This window comes from Mauremys reevesii, linkage group 26, assembly GCF_016161935.1.
Source record: "Mauremys reevesii isolate NIE-2019 linkage group 26, ASM1616193v1, whole genome shotgun sequence".
NCBI lineage: Eukaryota > Metazoa > Chordata > Testudines > Geoemydidae > Mauremys > Mauremys reevesii.
In genome coordinates this window covers 2,068,562-2,087,984 of record NC_052648.1, presented here as the reverse complement: position 1 = coordinate 2,087,984, position 19,423 = coordinate 2,068,562, and the positions used below count along the sequence as shown (strand labels likewise).

The following is a 19,423-nucleotide window of genomic DNA, read 5'->3' as shown; positions in this document are numbered from 1 at the left end:
GAAGCCTAATAATACTGGGCCCTTCTCGAGCGCCTTTTCTGTGAGGTGGTTCTTGTATGTTACAAACACGAAAGAATTAAGCCTCAGCATTCCTGTGCGTTCAGAGGTATCGTTATTTTTCAGATGGCCCTAAGGTCACAGGAGTCAAGGGCAGAGCTGGGGCTCAGCTGAGTTCCTGTCCATCCAGTGTTTAAAATAAAACCCAAGCCTGGCCTGATTAACAAAGCTGTGGCTTTGCATTTGTCAGTAAAGTCAGCAGAACTGACTCCAAGGCACAGGGAGAGGGTCTGTGGCTGAGAAGGGGCCATTTGCAGATGAAGTGTTGGCTCAAATTTTAATTTAACTACATCGCAGACATCGCAGAGTTTGATCTCACTCTGAGAGACAGTCTCATGCCTGTATCCTGTGAAATCAGCTGCATGGGCAGAAACTGACTTTAAAGCTGCGTGCTGTTCGCCATGTGTAATGGAGTAGGATTGAGCCCTTAACACCCTGAAGGAGGGTGGGTGCATGTTCAGTGGAATGGCTGCTATAGTCACAGCAGCTGCATAGGGGAGCAGCAGCGAACGCGGCATCTGTTAATCAGATACAAATTGCTGCCTAGCGAAGTGCTTTGTGCTCTCGCTGGAACGTTGCTGTTGTGTCGGATAATGGGGACAGCAGGTGCGGATCTGACGGCTCAACAAGCAGCTGTTACCTGAGAGGTGGCTGAGGGCAGCCTGGCCGCCAGATCCCAGAGCATGGGAGCCACTTCTGTTTGGGACCAAGTTTGTGCAAAGGCAGCGCACTCATTTCATGGGCGGGAGGGGAGCCTCTCCTGTCAGGCAGCCCCATTGACTGGCCATCGGGTTTCATGGGGTGGGAGCAAGTAAGAGTGAAGAATGGGGATGTGGGGGCTCAGGGTTCTACCTTCAGATTGTTCCCAGTGGAGCACAGAAACATCTGTCTCTTGAGTGGTGACTACAGATGTTGGTTTACTTTCCAATCTTGTATGTAACCTGCCACCTGGGCAGCTGGCGGGAGTGCTAAGCTGGTTTGTTGTACTGGCTTTGAAATGGTGCATTTAGCAAAGGCTTTGTCAGCTTGGAAGTCAGATACAATTAAAGCAGGAGGAAGCTACATTTGTATTTCTGGCTATTCTGCACTCCGCTATGACTTGTACCAGACACTTCAGCTGTGCTGTATTTCATGTGCTTTCCAGGAAAGGTGTGGAAGGCAGAGTAAACCAACCTCATTTCTCTGCACCAAGCTGTCTACTTGGCTGTTATACCTCGTGCTAATGTACATCTTCCTTCTGCTCAGAATATCTTCGTGCTGAGATCCTTTGTGGACAGAGGAAAGCTCAGGGGAAGACTTCCTGTTGTGTGTATTGATTCAAAAAGTATTAAATGTTTTGTCAAGGACTCTGCACGCTCTCCTCCATTGGCGATCTGGGCTAAACGTGTTCTGAAGGGAAAAACTGAAATCTGTCAACATGAAACCACTATGGGCTGGTCTATACTGAAAAATTAGGACAAGCCAGCTTGTCCCTTGGCGGTGTGAAAAAAATCCACACCCCCAAGCCACGTAGCTAAGACGATCTGGCCCTTCTGGAGACAGTGCTAGGTCAATGGAAGAATTTGTTGACGTCGTCTCCTGCCTCTCATGGGAGGTGGATTAACTACAGCGATGGGAGAACACCTCCCGGCCCAATAGGGTCTATGCTGAAGTGCTGCTGTAGCATTCTGAGGGGAGAGACCGTCTGTTTCCCTCTCAGCTGTGTCTAGCTGGGAAGGGAGCATTTGGGTGAAGGATACCATAGAGCAGTGGGTCTCAACCTTTCCAGACAACCGTACCCCTTTCAGGAGTCTGATCTCTCTTACGTACCCCAAGTTTTGCCTCCCCTTAAAAACGACTTGCTTACAAAATCAGCCATAAAACTACAAATGTCCCAGCACCCTGTTACTGGCAGCTTGCTGACTTCTCAGTCCGTCTGTATGAATTTTGGTTTGTACCGACATTGCTAGTGCTCTGTAGCCTGTTGTAAAACTAGGCAAAGCGCTCGATAAGTTGATGCACCCCCTCAAAGACCCCTGTGTACCCCTGCTGGAGAACCCCTGCTGGCGAGGATAAAGCTGCCCTGGGGGTGACAAGGGGGCCTAGGAGTAGATTGCAGAATCTGGACCAACTCATCAAAAATGACGGGGGTTTGTTGGGTTCCCCGTTGGAAAAGGGGCCTGATTCCCACCTGTGTGAGAGTGAAATATCCAGGAAAGCTTCCCCCTGGCACTGCATTTCCTTCCCTCCTCTACTTAAAAAGCGGAGGGGAGACAAGGAGACCCCTGCCCCAGCTTTCTCTAAGCAGCTGGGCAGGTCCATTTTGGTCCCTGGGGGCTGGGGAATTTCCCTCTTGCGATAAAAAGGCGGCTGGGGCTGGGGCTCGCCTCTCCCCGTCCCCAGGCGCGCAGGGCCTGAGCTTTGGCTCCTGGGAGGGTCGCACCGGGCTGCGGGTGGCGCATCCCCTGCTCCAGCGCGCACTGCTGCCCCCTATCTTCAGCCGTCTCTGGGAGCCTGCGCGTTGCGCGCAGCAGCTGCCAACCTCTGGCTGCCGAGCGGGCTGCAGCGCGGGCGCTCGCCGGTCCCGGAGCGATGGGCCGGGGGCGATCGCGCAGCCTGTGACCTGGGGGCCGGGATGCCGCGGCCCGAGCCCATGCCCGGCTACGGGCAGCTGCTGCAGCGCGGCTACCGGAGCCTGGCGGGGGCGGTGCGGAGCTGCACGGACTGCGGCTGGGAGCTCTCCCGGCGGACCTGGGCCGAGAACGCGTCCCTCGCCTGGAGCGAGCCCCTGCTCTGCCTGCTGTGCGCCATCGGCTGGACCTGGCTGCGCAGGGCCGCCTCCGGCTGCCTCTTTCGGGGGGGTGCCCGCCCGGGGGGGGCTGCATTGCATGGGTGGGCTGCACGGTGGGGAGGGGAGGGGGGCTGCACTAGGGTGACCAGACAGCAAGGGTGAAAAATCGGGGCACGAGTGGGGGGTAATAGGAGCCTATATAAGAAAAAGATCCAAAATCGGGACATCTGCTCACCCTAGGCTGCTGGGGGCGATGGGGTATATTGCATGGGGGCAGGGGGGGAGAGAGGAGGCTGCATTGTAGGGTGCGGGGCTGGTCCGGGGAGCTGAGGTTGGGGAGGGCTACATTGCAAGCAGGACCTGTGTGTTGTATCTTGCTGCTACTTAACTCCCCGCCCGCCAAGGCACGTCTGGGGTGAAGTAATGAGATTTATGTCTTGCAAAGGGGGCGGGCTGGCTGCAGGGCCTGGCTGGGGGCTGGCTGCAGGGCCTGGCTGGGGGGGGGCTGGCTTCAGGGCCTGGGGGGGGCAGTGTGCTGTGCTCCTGCAGGCTGCCACTAACGTGTGGCTGAATGGCTCCCCCCCCCGGGCACACGCCTTGGTAGCGGCAATAAGGCTGCCCTAGTTCCGAGTGCTGGGCTGGCTAGAATGAGATGATGGAGTGGCTGCCTGGGGAGGGAGAGGACGGCCCGACCCCCTGGCAGAAGGGTCGCTCTGTGCTGATTGCACTGAACAAAGGTCATGAGATGAAAGCTGCCCCTTGTCCCCGAGGTGTGGGCCCTGGCCCGGGGGAGCGGCCCCTGGGTGCCTGGTGTATGTCAGAGGCTTTTGCTGTGTAGGGGGATTGACCCTACCCTTGATGGGACTTTCAAGGCAAAAGAGATGGAAGATGCTGTGTCCTGGGTCATGTGACAATCCGGAGCCGTCAGAGGCACAAACCAAACCCTTTCCTCAGCGCCGATGGTGACAAGACAGTTTCCAGGGGCCGGGGGGAGTTTGGGAGGGAGGTGGTTCTGCCTGGAGATGTCTCGGACACATTCTGCTTCAGCGTGGGGTGGGTCCCCCTGGAGAACTTCCCATCTCCAGAGGCGAGTTGCTGTGGGGTGACAGGCTGCAGGGAGCAGCACTTTATTCATAACCATGATCCATCCTCAGCCCAGGAGCTGCTCTGGGCTCCCATCCCCACTCTGGGCTCCCATCCCCACACCTCCGTCGCACAGGGGGCCTCCCTGACGGGAAGCTCTGCCCGAGCCAGTCACTCGTGTCCTTGCTTGCTCCGTACTGAGTCACAGAGCGAAGCTTGCCTGGTGCCAAGACCTGACGCTCTCTAAACGGGTTAGGTAGGACTTCGGTAGCCTTGTGCTGCCTTTCTGTCACCCTTCTCCCGCCAGCCCCGTTTGCCCGGAGCCAGGGTTGAGCAGCCAGCGTTGCCAGTTTGGGTTGGATGTATCCCTGGAGGTTTTATCACTTGACATAATCTTTAATGAAAGATTCATCTTTAATTCCTGGGGGCTCCAGGACAATCCTGGAAGGTTGGTAACCCTACACGCAGCACCTGGATCTCTCTGGATACCCCAGTGAGTAGGGGACTGCCTGGGAGTCAGGACTCCTGGAGTTTAATCCCAGCACTGTCACACAGTGTGATCTTGAGCAAGTCACCGAGCAGCTGTTGTCGTGCCTCAGTTTCCCCTCTGTAAACGGAGTGCCCCCTCCCCTTTGTAAAGTGCTTTGAGATCTGAGGTGAAAAGCGCAGTAGGAGTGCTGTGCGTTGCAGCTTAGCTGGTGCTCCATGGGTAATTGGCAGCTCGTGCTGACAATGGGTGTCATCCCTTGGTCACGCTTCTTGTCACCAAAGCATGAGAAGGGATGAGCAGAGAGCCAGTTCTCATGGCTACATCGGGATCGTGCTGCTTTGCCTTGAAATATTGCCACGGAGTTTGATGTGGGGCCAAGATGTGGTGCCGTGGGGGGGGGGGTCAGTTTCCCACCAGTGGGCAGGAGGGGGAGGAAACGGCTTTATAGAAACATCCCACGCCTGGGCGTGATTCACGTGCTGGAGATTTAAAGGGGAAATTGGAGGGGCTGGCTCCCAGAAGAGCTTTGCCATTTTTAATGAGAATTGAGCTGCGTCTTGTGGCATATATCTGATCTGGAGGCTGTTCAGAGGAGGGGTCATTCAACAGCAGGTGAGTTGAGGCTTTCACCTCCTCTGTCACCCTCGAGACTCTTCCATCTGCTGCGTGCCGTTGGGAGTAAACTTCTATGCCAGAGACAGTCACTGCCCGGTGTAGAACCCAAGTGCAGTTGTTCCTCTTTGCCGCTTGTGTTCAGTTCCTACATCTCTGGCAATTAATCCTTTAACGTTCTCTCAGAGACTGAAAGACTCATCCCTGTGAAATCAATTAATTCTGTGTCCCCCAAGAATGCCGCCTTACTGAGCATTAGTCATTATGTCATAGATCTCGGCACTTGGCCTGTAGCTGCTACGCACCTAAAGAGGAAGTCACGTCCTTAGCAGGAGGACAAAGATTGTGGCTTAAAATGCACCTTCATTTAGCTCTGTCTGTGGCCAGATATCTCTGAAAAAAGCTGCTTAAAGAAACACACCTCTTCCTGTGACATGTGGATCCTACTCATGCATCATCTGGAGCGCCCATTGTTTTCACTGGGCGTTTAGAGTGTGCAAGGAGTGCAGATTAAATCTAGGTTTCCAATGTCTTTAGAGGCCGCCAGGAACATAGCATTTATTCGTAGGCCATGGCCTTGCTCCGTAAGATATCACAGAGATACAGTGGGTGGAGAGGTGGAAGCGGGAGGGACAGCGAGTGGGCTATGGAGGATGGGGACTAGCATGGACTTTACCTGTTGCAATTGTCAGATTTGTATCTGTATTGTACGTGTGGCTTTTCCAAAGTGATCCTTGAAACCAAGATAATTATTTCGCCTGTTGCTCTCTTGGTATTCAAACTGCAATATCCATATAGGAAGGTGGGATCATTTCTGCACAGGGAAGAGGTGAACTTAGTCAGCTGAGCTCTGGTACCAGCACATGCCAGTCCAATCCCCGTGGCTAGGGAAGAAGCAGGAGAGGTGATCTGTCCCAACTTTAGTAAGGCTTTTGATACCATCTCACATGACCTTCTCTTGAGCAAACTAGGGAAATAGACAAACTTGTTATAAGTTGCATGCACAACTGGTTGGAAAACTGTACTCCGAGAGTAGTTATCTATGGCTAAAAATCAAACTGGAAGGGCCTATCAAGGGGGTCCCATAGGGATCTGTCCTGGGTCTGGTTCTGTTCAGTGTCTTCATAAATTTGGATAACAGCACAGAGAGCACACTTACACGTTTGTGGATGATGGCAAGTTGTGAAGGGTTGCAAGGACTGGATTAGAATTAAAAATGATCTGGACAACTGGAGAAATGGTCTGAAATAGAATGAAATTCAATAAGGACAAATGCAAGGTACTACACTTAGGAAGGAGTAATCAGTTTCACAAATACAAAATCGGAAATAACTGTCCAAAGAGGAGAACTGCAGAAAAGGATCTGGGAATTATAGTGGATCACAAGCTAAATATGAGTCAACAATGTAATATTGTTTCGAAAAAGCAAACATCGTTCTGAGATATATTACCAGGAATGTTGTAAGCAAGACACAAGAAGTAATTCTTCTGTTCTACTCAGCACTGATAAGGCCTCAATGCGAGTATTGTGTCCAGTTCCGGACGCCAAGCTTCAGGAACGACATGGACAAATTAGAGAAAATCCAGAGGAGAGCAACAAAAATGATTAAAGGGCTAGAAAGATTGAAAAAATTGAGTTTGTTCAGTCTGGAGAAGGGAAGATTGAGGGAGGCTGTGATAACAGTCTGCAAGTATGTAAAAAGTTGTTATCAAGAGGAGGGTGAGAAATTGTTCTCGATAGCCTCTGAGGACAGGACAAGAAGCAATGGCCTTAAATTGCAGCAAGGGAGGTTTAGGTTGGACATTAGGAAAAACTTCCTCACTGTCAGGGTGGTTAAACAAATGAGCTCGGGGGGGCGGGTGTTGTGGAATCTCCAGGATTAGGCAACCCCTGTCAGGGGCGGTCTAGGTAACACTTAGTCTTGCCTCAGCCCTCTCGAGGGCCAGAGACGTTCCCATGACTGATCGGTTCGGGAGGGGTCGGCCTGCGAGGTGCCCAGGAGAAGGCGGGAGAGGAAATGTATTTCTTGTCTGGTGTGGGGTTTCTGTAGCCACCTGCCTCTTCTCTAGGAAATGGAAGGAATCTTTGTCCTCCCGTGGTGGCAGTGGCAGGGCCTGGCTGCTGAGCGTTCAAACCTGAGAGTCTCCTGGATGTGTCTGACCACAAGCAGGGCTTGTGAGATGGCCAGGCCAGGCCTCCTCTCTGCCCCCTCCCGCATACAGTCTCTTTGGTGGCCCTCGCTCAGCTGGTCCGTGGAAGGCTGCTGTCCCTGGTGAGGAGCAAGCACTCCGGAGGGAGCAGCTGCTGCTGAGGAGCTGGAGGAGTTGAGCAAAGCATCAGCCTGTGCTGCACTGAGTGACAATTTAATAGCCCAATGGGAAGCCAGGGCTGTGTCCGTCATGGGGTTCTCCGTACCCAGCACAGGACAAGGGCACCTGACACGGTGCCTGATAGCCCATCAGGCCTGTACTAGCTGCTGCTCTTTCAAGCAGGCCCAGGGGCTGGCACTGAAGTTACATGAATGTAACCGAGCGCAGAACTGGGCACGATCCAGATGGAGGGAGGGAGGGCAGGCCTAGACGGACACTGAGCTCGCACCAGTAAACTCTTTTCTGGCTGCTTTTGGCAGATGCTGTTGGCTTTGTGGCCAGTCGTGCGCCGGGTGCTGGTACCAGGGTGACATAGAAAGAAGGAGCCGTTGAGTGGTTTTTTTTTTTAAATGAAAAAAACCCCCACTGGTGAAGGTGGAAAACTAGCTGCTGTGCTCCAAAATCCCAGGAACAGCCTATGAGAGAACTGGTCCAGGCTAAAAGTAGTAGGTATCTGGGGCACGTTACCAGAGAAGGAGTGTGAAAATCCCAGACTGGAGAGAAAGCTTGAAGATGAGATTGAGAGACTCTCACATTCTGGTGCTAGGACCAGTGCAGTACCTAGATCAGTGATTCTCAAACTTTTGTGCTGGGGACCCCTTTCACACAGCAAGCCTCTGAGTGAAACCCCCCCCCTTATCAATTAAAAACACTTGTTTATATATTTAACACCATTATAAATGCTGGAGGCAAAGTGGGGTTTGGGGTGGAGGCTGACAGCTCACGACCCCCCTGTAATAACCTCGTGACCCCCTGAGGGGTCCCGACCCCCAGTTTGAGAACCCCTGACCTAGATAGACCCGTGGAAAGGGTGGACCCGCACGCTCTCCTTCTGTTCCCACTCTCTTTCAGGGGGCACGGAGCTGCCGTCTCTCAGATGAGATAGAAAACCTAGGTTCCAACCACTTAGGGCTATTAAAGGCCCTGTGGTATTTTTCACAAGAATGAGAAGTGTTGACCCCTGGGTGCTGGCCACAATCCCACATGAATACCTGACCCTGCCTCGCCCACTGCAGCTTGTGAAGTTTGTCAGATATTCTCCGTTGCCTGTCCTAAATTGCTGCCTGGCATTTCTCTGCAGCTGCTGCACACCTTCCACCTCGTGGCCAGACACAGCTGGTTGATCCCCGGGTGGTTCTCAATTTGCAGAGTGCTGCAACATGAAAATCTCCTTTGGTGCCGTGAATGGATGCTGGGGTGCAGCATTCGCTTCTTCATGCTCCCCGCTCTGCTGGCTTTTCTAGTGAAGTGTTTTGTGCCTTGAAGAGCCAGATTCTCCCCAGGACCCAAAACATTCACCGGAGTGAGTTCCCAGGCCTGCTTTCCTCCTGGCTGCGGTGAATGCCTCGGGAGTGGCAGGGCCGCTCACAGCAAACCAGCAGGCCGACCCTCCAGTAAGCATTGCCTTGGGAGCCAGGAGCAGCCTGGAGTGCTTCCTTCCTGCAGTGCCAGTGAATGTGACCTGTGCCTCGTCCCTCTCAGGGTGCAGAGAGTAGCTCTCCTGTGACCTGAGAGTGGTGCCCTCTCACCCGTGTGCCCTAGCCGCCGTTGGCAGGCCCGGGACGCCACGAGGAGAAAGCCACAATGGGCCGTTGCTTGTGGAAGAGAATGAAGCCATTTTCCTTGGGTTCCAGGGCGGGGGCTGGGTTTCACGTGTTGTGTGTCAGCGTTCAGGAGCTGAACTGCGCTGCTCAGGAGGCAGCTATGCCTGGGCTCCCGAGGGTGCCCACTCCAAAGGCTGGTCTCCACTGGGTGCAGGCGCTCGAGGAAATGGCTTTTAATGATTGATGGGAACTGTCGTGATATTTCTCGCTGCATTGTCCAAAGCCTTCGCAGCACCCTGAGGGGGCAGGTGAACGGTATCCCTGTTTTCCAGGTGGGGAAACCGAGGCACAGAGCAGCTCAGTGACTTGCCTAAGCCCATAGATAGGGTTGGTGTCGAGCAGGAGGACAGTGTTGGGGGTCCCCAGGCCTGTGCTCAGACCACACCCCTCCCTAGATGGTTAGCAATAGCCTTAGATAGCGGGCGGCTGGTTCTACAGGCATTATTCTTGGTTCTGCAGGCTTTGGGGACCCGTTTCTCTGGGTAAAAGGGGGAGCAGTCGTGTTTCATTTTCATTCCACTGAGCCCGGGTGACCTGCACCAGATGAGTAGAGAGGAAACCATTCCAGTGTGCCGCAGAATTCCAACCGTGGTCCTGCAGCGTGTCCCCCACAATCCAACGAGAGAGGATCCCGGGGGCAGTGGAGCTTGGGGGGTGCCCAGGCAGGGGCATTGTAGCTTGGGATTGAGGGGCAGCAGTGGGGAGGCCCAGGCCTGAACGCAATGAGGGGGCTGTGATATTGCTGTGTGTGGGAGCCAAAGCCCTGGCTTCCAATGGAAACCTGTTACTCTAGTTACTGATCAGTGTCTCCTACCGTGGGCAAAGCAAAATCCATCGCAAGCTGCCAGCTCTCAGGACCTGAGGGCACTGCGGGCCAGCCATCCCTCTGGAGACCTCTTTGGGCACGGCTGGGACTCCTTCATTAGCAAGCCTCGATTCATAACCCATCGCTGCACACGGGGCTGGGGGGACTTGCGGGCTGCCTCTTTCTATGCTTCTTCCATGGCGGATTTGAAGGGATACGGTCAAATTCCATCCTTCTAGCACTGGAGATGTCTCGATTTTATAGGGACAGTCCTGATTTTTGGGGCTTTTTCTTATATAGGCTCCTATTACCCCCCTGACACCCATCCCGATTTTTCACACTTGCTGTCTGGTCACCCGAAGTCTTGATCAGTTTCATGTTTCTGTTTGTTTTCACTTTCTGGTTCCCGGGGTTGCTGGGTTGTCTGGGCTTGGTACTGTGCAGAGTATGGAGTAAGGTGTGTTCCTGGAGCCAGGAGCCTGCACCGGGGGGAAATGCTGGAGAAGACAGTTTATACCCACCCGGCCCGGCCCTGGTTTCCATTTGGAGGGGGAGCAATGGGGAGGTTCCCAAGCCATAATCTTGCATCCAGCTTCACCACAGCACTGGCCCTTTAAATGCAGCCACATTACATCACTCACCAGAACCTGGGGCTCTTTCAGCCAGAGCCAGCAATGCATTGTTCCTGCTGCAGCACCGGTTGCTCCTAGCAACACGGGCATCGCTCTGTCATTGCTATGGCAACAGCAGCTGGCTGACAGCAAAAAGGGTGCCCCCCACCCCCGCATGCGCCCCACCCCAGAATGAAGAGGAGATGTAATTGGTGCCCGCCTGGCGTGGCAGTGGGAGCAGGGCTCCTGTTTAATCATTCATGGGATGGCAGGCTGCGTGCAGGACCTGCTAATGCACATCTGCGTGGGTGGCCTCAGCGTGCTCGTCTGGGCTGTGGGCTGCCCCAGTGACCAGCTCCCCCGGGTGGATTATTCAGAGGCAGTAATTTCCCCCTCCTTCTCCTGGCCTCCTCCAGCCCTTCTGTCTAGGCTCTCCCTGTTCTGCTGTCTCCCACCCTCATTCTGCTCCGCGTCGCACCCCCAAAGCCTGCTGCTGCCTGTGATTTCCCAGAGGGCTCGTCGAGAGGGGAGAGGCAGCATGGGCAGGTCTCGGTCTGGGGTGCTCAGTTCAGGGTCAGAGTTAGCCATGCAGAAAGCCTGGGAGTCTTCACTGGAAGGAGAAGGGAGGGGAACAGCGTCTGTAGGGGCTTGCTCCTGCTGGGGAGGGTGGATTTCCTCCTTGGCTGTAGGTGGCGATTCCACCCTCCCCTCCCTGATATGGCGACAGCCTTTTCCTGCTGAGATCTCAGAGCCGGTTCTCCCTCTGCCTACTTACCCGGCTCCACAGTGTCTGAACGCCTCAGCCTTGATGGGTTTGTCTGCAGTCCCCCTGGGAGGTAGGACAGCGCCACTGTCCACTTGTACCGATAGGGGAAACTGAGGCAAGGAGAGACAAGGTCACGCCGTCTCCTGAGCCACTGCCAGGATGATCAGTGGGCCAGCCAGGCTCTCGGGGTCTCTGCCCAGGAGCCCCTGCTCCATTAGCACATGGGGCCTGCTCGGGAGCAACTCGGGAGCTGAGCTGTCTCCAAATGGGGCTTATTCGAGCTCCTTTCTGGGCTGCATTTTATAGAGCCACAAATAATTCCTGGCTTCCAGGGGCCTGTGCATTCTTCACCTTCCCTTAGTGCAGCCTCTCTCCCTGCTGCAGTGTGGGGCTTTGAATGGCGCGGCCCTGCCCTGCCCCACATGCAGGATCTGGGGGTGGGCAGTGGCTGATGGAGGCACAGACGGCATGGCTGGGGGCGGGGGGGGGATCTTGCCAGTTTCAGGGCATTCTCTGGACTTGGGTGCTGCAAAGCTGGTGCTTCCCCCCTGGGAGCAACTGGTGCTGTGAACTCGTCAGCCGTTCATAGCCAGGCAGGATGGGGCCGCCTTTGGAAGGGAGCCTTTTGCACGAATCTCGCTCCCCCGTCATGCACAGAGGCGCTATGGCTCGGCCAGCCACCTCCACCGAACAGCTGGGGTCTTAATATAGCCTTCAAGGAGCCAATGGGAGCCAAGCAGCCGGCTCTGGAAATTGCTGATCCGGGGAAGGGTTTGGTTACTTTGCAGGCATTTTATTTTCCTCTGGAGCTCATCCGGTGTTTCTCCGGCACGCTCAGCACAGCATGGGGCCGTGGTGATTATCCACGTGTCGGGGAGTAACCGAGCCAGACGCCCACTAGCTGTCCGCTCCCCCAGCACTCACTGCCCCAGACACGCCACTTCTCGCAGGAGTGACGGTGTCTGCAACGCCGGGATTTTCCATTTGGCCCAAGCCCCTCTCAGATGTGAAGGTTCTTTTAGGGGAAGGGGGCACACGCTGGCAGAAGCCCAATCACAGGGCACTCAGGTCACGTTACAGCCTCACCCCGGGGTTTCTTAGTGCAGACAGGACTCTGGATTTATTCATTTTGAATTCCCTCCCTGCTCCTCGGGGAGTGACCCTGATGGGCATGTGGACACCACGTGCCTTTGGCGTTTGCTTTCTCCACTGCTCAGTGTTGACAGCAGCTGCCGCTGTGGCCGAGTGTGAGCCGGATGGAAACCTGAGCTTGCTTTTCTCCCGCTCTGGCTGCCTGCCGGGGCTCCCCTCCCACCTCCCTCACCCTCCTGGAGCAGTGGAAGGAGCCTGAAAAGTTTGGGTGGGTTAAGTCAGGTTCCGGTCCCTGTTTTCACTCCCTTCTGATGGAGAGCAGGGGTGGGCAGATTCTTTACAAATGTTCTTCCCGCCTGTTTGTGGCCAGTGAAGTTCCAGGACGGTGAAGTCTGGTTTGGTGGGGAGGCCTCCTGGTGGTGTCGCACCATCACTGCGGCTGCAGGGGGCATGACTATTGCACAAAGACGTCCTTTCGCCCACATGTTCATTAGGCATCTGAGTTAAGGACACCACAGGGTTTGGGGCAGTCTAGCTGAGATTCCCGTCTCCAGTCCGTGGTTGTGTCCCTCTCCTGGGAGCTGGTAGTGTCACTGGTTCCCGCTGTGCACGGGGGGAACCCCAAACTGAGCTCAGCGGCACAGGGCATCTCAGTGCAAGTCTGGATCTGTCCTGTGGCCGGTGTTCAGGGGGGATGAGGCCCAGCCAAGGAGCTGCCCTCAAGGACTTTTTGCTGAGTTATAAACATGTGGCAGCCCAGCCCCTTGTGCCCTGGGCGTGGGGACCTCTGGAGCCAGGTCTGTGTGTGCAGAGGGCTGCGGGGAGCTGCCGTGAATCTCCCGGAGCTGCGTCCTTGTTATGAGGCACCATCCGGGGGTGCTGCTGTCCCCCTCCCTGAGCCCTGCACCATGTCCCCTCTCTCCCGGCAGCCGTTCGGGGAGTGGTGTAACCTGCAGCCAAAGGATGCTGCCAAGATGCCCGAGAGCGCCTGGAAGCTGCTGTTCTACACGCTGTCCTGGTCATACGGCACCTACCTGCTCTTCTTCACCGAGTACCCCTTCTTCCACGACCCGCCCTCCGTCTTCTACGGTACGTCCGCGCCACGGGGAAGAAGCTCAGATGCTAATGCCCAGAAGGCAGGGCTGGCGTCCCTGGCCTCGGTTTGCCAGAGCTGGGAATGGGCCACAGGGGATGGATCACTTGGTGATTCCCTGCTCTGTTCATTCCCTCTGGGCACCTGGCATTGGCCACTGTCGGCAGACAGGACACTGGGCCAGATGGACCTTTGGTCTGACCCAGCCTGGCCATTCTTATGTTCTCAAGGGATCAGCGTCTTCAAGGGGCAAACAAAGGGGCCGATGTCAAGGGGGAATCCATAGCTTAAGCTCCCCAAATCACCTTCCTTGTGCTACCAATGACGTGTGAGCTCAGGAACTGTCCGTGAGTGGGTGGGGCCCTGCTCCCCTGGGCAGTGCTCCGGCCGGCGCTCTGAGCATGCTGGGCTGGCTGTGGGGGAGGTGTCCATGCAGGGCTCATGCAGGGATCTCCGTGCTGCTCCTAGGTTGGGAGAAGGGTATGGATGTACCCACCGACATTGGCATCGCCTACTTGCTGCAGGGCAGCTTCTACGGGCACTCCATCTACGCCACCGTGTACATGGACGCCTGGCGCAGGGACTCCATCGTCATGCTCATCCACCACGTGGTGACACTGACGCTCATCGTCTTCTCCTACGCGTTCAGGTGAGCCCCTCCCCAGCCCGTCCGGCCGCATCCCACTGCCCTCTGCACAGGGCACGTTCGGAGCTGGGGGGCCCCAGCGCTGGGCAGCCACTGGGAAATGCAGCAGCCGTTCCACACCCAGCTATGGCTCGCACTGCCTCTGGGCTCCATCAGAGGGACTCGGCACTTGTCCCTTTCTCTGAGCTGCTCCAATCGGCCCCATGATGCGACCCCCAACCAGGGGCGGCTCTAGCAATTTCGCCGCCCCAAGCACAGCGGCATGCCGCAGGAGGTGCTCTGCCGGTCACTGGTCCCACAGCTCCGGTGGACCTCCCACAGGCATGCCTGCGGATGCTCCACCGGAGCCGTGGAACCAGCGGACCCTCCGCAGACACGCCTGCGGGAGGTCCACCGGAGCCGCCTGCCGCCCCCCCGGCGACCGGCAGAGCGCCCCCACAGCATGCCGCCCCAAGCACGCGCTTGGTGCGCTGGGGTCTGGAGCCGGCCCTGCCCCCAACCCCGCTCTAATATGGTCCACCCAGTGCCAGGCCATCCAGCACTGTCGGTCTGCACCGCATGGAGCCTGCAGCTCCGATTCAGCCTGGCCTGGGCATAGAGCCCACCGCCTCCCCCCGGCCTGATGGGCGCAGCCCTGCTCACAAACGCACCCGCGGCCCCTTCTCCTCGTAGGTTCCACAACGTGGGGATTCTCGTGCTCTTCCTGCACGACATCAGCGACGTGCAGCTGGAGTTCACCAAGCTCAACGTCTACTTCAAACACCGGGGCGGGATCTATCACCGGCTCAACGACGTCATCGCCGACCTCGGCTGCCTCACCTTCAGCATCAGCTGGTGAGCTCCGGCCCCTGCCCCGCTCCACCCCCCGTCCCCCACCGGCGCCACCAAGCCCCAGTGGTTCGTCTGGGGGACACGGCCATGCTGTGAGCTGGCTGGGCTGAGGGGTCCCTCCTGCTGCCTGCTGGGCTAGGAATCCTGCCTTTGTGAGGTCCCGGTGGGTGGCCACGGAGATGCTGATGGCGTCAGGCACACAGAGCATGGCCACACCCGGGCAGGCGGACGCAGGCCCCTTCACAGTCCAGCTCTGGCAGCGAGAGCAGCTCGGATTCAAGGCGGGGAAGAGAGGGAGACAGGGTCATGCCCCCGTCACAGCCACTCTTGGGCCAGGTCAGGGCCACAGCCAGACAGCATGAAACCCTTGGTTGGAAGCCAGGGACCAGCTCCTGGCTCAAGTACTTCACCCCAGCACCTCCTCCCCGGCCTCTTTCTCCCCCCTGCCCCCTGGCACGGCCGTGCGGGGGCAGAAGGGGCGGGACCCACTGGACTCAGCCCCAAGGAGTGGGGGGGCAGGCGCAGATGTGCCATTGATGGGCTTGCAGCAGCATTTGCAGATCTTCCCTCTGTCCCAGGACAGTCTCTCTACTGTCATCCCGGGACGCTTGGGCTCAGCGCAACCCCCCTTAGCAGCCAGCCTCAGGGTCTGGCCACCTCCTGAAAATCCAGCTCTCCTGCCGCAGACAGCCAGACATGGGGGAAGGGGCTAGAGCAGGCTGCCTGGAAATGCTGGGGGGAGGGGGCAGGTGATGCTCATCCCCGGGCACCTCTCTGGGGGGGGGCTCCCCTCAATGCCACTCAACCCACCCCCCACCCTCTCTGTCCGTCCTGGCAGGTTCTGGTTCCGCCTCTACTGGTTCCCCCTCAAAGTGCTCTACGCCACCTGCCACAGCAGCCTGCAGTCTGTGCCCAACATCCCCTTCTACTTCTTCTTCAACGCCCTGCTCTTCGCGCTCACCCTCATGAACCTCTACTGGTTCCTGGTGAGTCGGGGCGGCTCGGCCCCACGGACCCTGCCGCCGGGTGGGGGGGAGCACGGCTGGGGGTTGTGTGGGGGAGGGGGGCGGGACGATGCTACCCCCTCACCGCCCCCCCCCCAGCCTCCTCCCTGCTGGATTCCCCCCAGCTGGCCTGCTGATGGACGGAGAGTGAGCGCTAAGGGCCCAGCCCCGGGGCATTTCCTGGGGCTCCAGGACGGATGGGAACGGTGGAGCGAGAGGCTGTCAGTGCGGGGGAGGGGCTGCCAGCTCCCAAAGGGGTCGCATCAGCCAGGCGTCCCCAGAGCCCGCAAGGCAGAGCTGGGGCTGGCGGGGGGAGAATCAGGCCTGGGCAGGAGGCTGTGCTGCTCCGTCCAGGCCTTGCTGCGCGGCTGCTGCCTGCTTCCCTCCAGCCTCCCTATGGGCCGAGGGTCCCACAGCTCCTCCCAGCCGCTGGGAATGGGGGAACATCCCGGGGTGGAATCCCCCTGTGCAGCTGCAGCTCGTGCAGTCAGGTGGCCTCAAGGCTGGATCCTGCCTTCGCTAAGCTCTGAGCTGCCCCCCACTCGCCGGGACTGGCAGGTGTCATGACTAAGGCCATGGTTTTGTCCTGGACAGGTCCCGGGCAGGAAGCCATGACCTGACAAAATGGGGAGGAAGGCGGGTCCAGCTCACTGCATGCAGCGGCAGGGACCTGCAGCCCCTGCACCCCTGCCAATGGCTGGGAGGGCCCCTTGACCCCTGGGCTGGGATCTGCGGGGCTCCAGTGTCACAGAGGTCTCTGGGAGTTACGGATTCTGTGACTTCCGCAGGCGCCGTGATCTGCCTGTAGCCTTAGTCATGACCCCGGCCAGGAGGGTCCCAGGCCTTGTGGGGGTGGGGTGGGGTGGGGCAGGGCAGTGGGGAAGGGGTGTGGAGTCCAGGGGAATAGAAATCTCCTGCCCTTGTGCTGGGCAAGTAGATTTGGGGGTGGGGCTACAGCAGGGGCATGATGGGTAATTTGTACTCGGGGAGCTCTTCAACCCAGCTCACTTTGTTTGGAGCTGTGTCCCCCGCACACCTATTATCTTGTGTGTGTATGGGGGGGGTGTGTCCATTAATCCTGGCCCCGGTCTCAGGGGTGGATCTCCAGCACGGGGGTGGGAGGGGTCTTTCTGGGCTCCCTTCATCTGCTGCTGGAATCTCCTTACATGCCCCCTAGGATCCCGCTCCCCACTTGGGCCGAGGCAGCTCTGCTGCTCCCACGCCGCGCCAGGCACCCGGCTCCCAGCCTGGCGTGCGCCTTCCAGGAGCCCAGCAGCCCAGGCAGTCGCTGCTCTCAGACCAGCCTCCCCGGATTAGCGGGGCGGCCCCCAGGGCAGACGTTAGCCCTAGTTAGTGGGTGAGTGTGTTTGTCCGGGGGGGGGGGGGTGCTGAGGAGGCACCGTGGCCAGCGGGGTCATTCCCTGGTTCCTCTCCCCCCAGTACATCGTCCTGTTTGTGGCCAAGGTGCTGACGGGGCAGATGCAGGAGGTGAACGACGTGCGTGAATACGACGTGGAGGAGAGCAAGAAAACCACAGGGCCCCGGAAAGCGGGTGAACTCCAGCTCCCCAAGTCCTGGAAAGAAGGGTGAGCAGGGGGCAGGCCCAGCCCCCCAGTGGGGAGAGGGGGCAGGGACACAGCCGTAAGGGAGGCTGGGAATGCTGCAGGTGGGCGAGGGAAATGTTCGCTATGGCTAACCCCCTCTCAGGTCCCGGAGTCCTGGGAACAACAGGACTGTAAGAGAAGACAGGGGGTCAGTGACGGGGCCACAGGGGGGTGAGTCTGTGCCAGGTGAGAGCACAGGAGCTGGATCCCTGGCTACAGGCCATAAACTGGTTGCTGGTGGGGTCAGGAAGGAATCATCCATCTGCCTGTCTGTCTATCTGTCCATCCCTCTGTCCCTTCCCATACACCTCTCCCCATCCCTCCTGCCTGGCCCTGCTGCATTGTCGGGGGGGTTCCCCTTGCACCTGGCATTGGGGAATGGGCTGAGCGTCTCGTCCAGTCTGGCAGGAGGTGGCATGTCGGACGTGCTGGCCCGATGTGCTGACCCCCACCTGGGTCGCGCTCAAACCCGCTGCATGCGCCCATCACATGGGATGGAGGCCAGGTCTACGGGGAATGGAGGGACGTGTGGGTCTGAGCTGAGGGGTGACCCCGGAGAGGGGCAAGTGATGGCCAGGGGGAGGGGCTGGTCCAAATACGAGGCGTCATTTTCTGCCGTGGTCTCTTTCACAGGAACCACCTGAAGAACGGGCTGATAAAAGACAAACGGTTATAATGGAACCGCTGGGCAGCCTCTGGGGACTGACCTGGGGCCCTCCATGAACCCAGCGAAGGAGAGAGCCCCGCGGAGAAGGAGTGCAAGACCCCAACCCCCCCACCCCCAAAACCCTGCCTGGAGCTGGGGAGCAGCTGGCAGCCGACAGAAACAGTCCATGCGGCTCGGCTCGGCTCTGGCTTCACTTGATCCTGACGTGGCTTCTGGAGCCTGTTTGCGCTGGGCACCCTGCAGGCTGTTGGATGGGTTGGCTGAGATGGGGGGGAGGGTTTCCTAGCAGGGTCCAGGTCAGATATGGAACTTGCTTTCGGTTACCTGGGATCCCCCGTGCCAACCCCACCCCTTCGCCATCCTCCCTCTCTGTCATTTCCCCAGACCTGGCAAGTTGTGGGATCCCAGGCAGCTCTTGTCTCTGGAGCACTGACTGACGCCGTGGAGCTGGTGAGGGGCTCGAAGCAGGGAGGCAAACGCCCCTGCCCCTTCGGCACCAGTGTCCCAAGCGTGGGGGCCCAGAGCCAGCTCTGCGGTAACTGCAAACAGGGAATGGTGACATACCACTAGGCAGAAGTGTTGTGCTGCTATGTGCCCTGCTGGCCAGTAGGGGTCAGTGTACTACAGGGAGCTGCTGTACGTGCATCCAGGGGTTACTCCACAGAGCAACCCAGGCCCCTGCCTGGAACCCCCTGGGCCAGCGCCTAGAGCATTCTCCCCGCAGCCTGCCCTCCTGCCCCCAGTCCCTTAGGAGGCCAGTGCCTGGATCAGAGAGAGAAGGGACAGTGGCTCCCTCTAGGGCTCCTGCCTTGATGAATCCCCTGGCCTGAGAAACCGGCTCTGGCTTAAAGGGCTTTGCATTTCCTGCAGGCTGGGCTGAGCTGCAGCTGTTTCCTCTCAGTGGGGAAGAACCCTGTGGACTTTTGCACCCATCCCTCCCCCTGGAGCTGGACTCACCCCACGGGAATACTACTGCAGTGTCGGCTGCTGCCTGCTCCTCTCCGAGGGCCCTAAGGCCAAGCCAGGGGGACAATAGGCCACTGAAGGGAATTGCAGCCGGCCTGCAGAGGGTTAAGCCAAACGGGCAGGGGGTGAGGGGCTGGTTGTTGTTTCTGGTCCTTGCTTAGATGCAGACCCCAGATAATGCTGAATACGCCACAAAGAGACTCCCTGGAAAACATCAGCGACTGGGTGGTAACATGAAAACATGAGCCAGGTTGTTAGAAATCCCCCAGTTCTGGCTGTTCCCCCCCAGCCAGCCAAACTAGCGAGGACAGGAAATTAAACATCCCACCACTGGCTGCTTTTGTTCCCTGAA

General features: G+C 57.9%; 1 protein-coding gene across 2 annotated transcripts; it reads left to right on the top strand.

The window, feature by feature from the left end:
* Positions 1–2,576: 2,576 nt before the first annotated feature.
* Positions 2,577–19,406, top strand: CERS1 (ceramide synthase 1). 2 transcript variants are annotated; one of them, XM_039515282.1, is made up of 7 exons: positions 2,577–2,893; positions 13,190–13,349; positions 13,822–14,002; positions 14,672–14,833; positions 15,669–15,816; positions 17,275–17,420; positions 18,072–19,406. In XM_039515282.1, the coding sequence occupies exons 1-7, from the start codon at positions 2,672–2,674 to the stop codon at positions 18,112–18,114; spliced, it is 1,062 nt and encodes a 353-aa protein (XP_039371216.1). In that variant the 5' UTR covers positions 2,577–2,671; the 3' UTR covers positions 18,115–19,406. The 2 variants fall into 2 exon arrangements, with proteins under 2 accessions (XP_039371216.1, XP_039371217.1); XM_039515283.1 differs by lacking the exon at positions 2,577–2,893 and adding an exon at positions 4,035–4,166.
* Positions 19,407–19,423: the final 17 nt, after the last annotated feature.

Coding starts and splice junctions, on each gene's coding strand:
- CERS1 (XM_039515282.1), top strand. CDS start 2,672: ATGCCGCGGCCCGAGCCCATGCCCGGCTACGGGCAGCTGCTGCAGCGC. Junction 13,350..13,821: donor CCCGCCCTCCGTCTTCTACG/GTACGTCCGCGC, acceptor TGCTGCTCCTAG/GTTGGGAGAAGGGTATGGAT. Junction 14,003..14,671: donor GTCTTCTCCTACGCGTTCAG/GTGAGCCCCTCC, acceptor TTCTCCTCGTAG/GTTCCACAACGTGGGGATTC.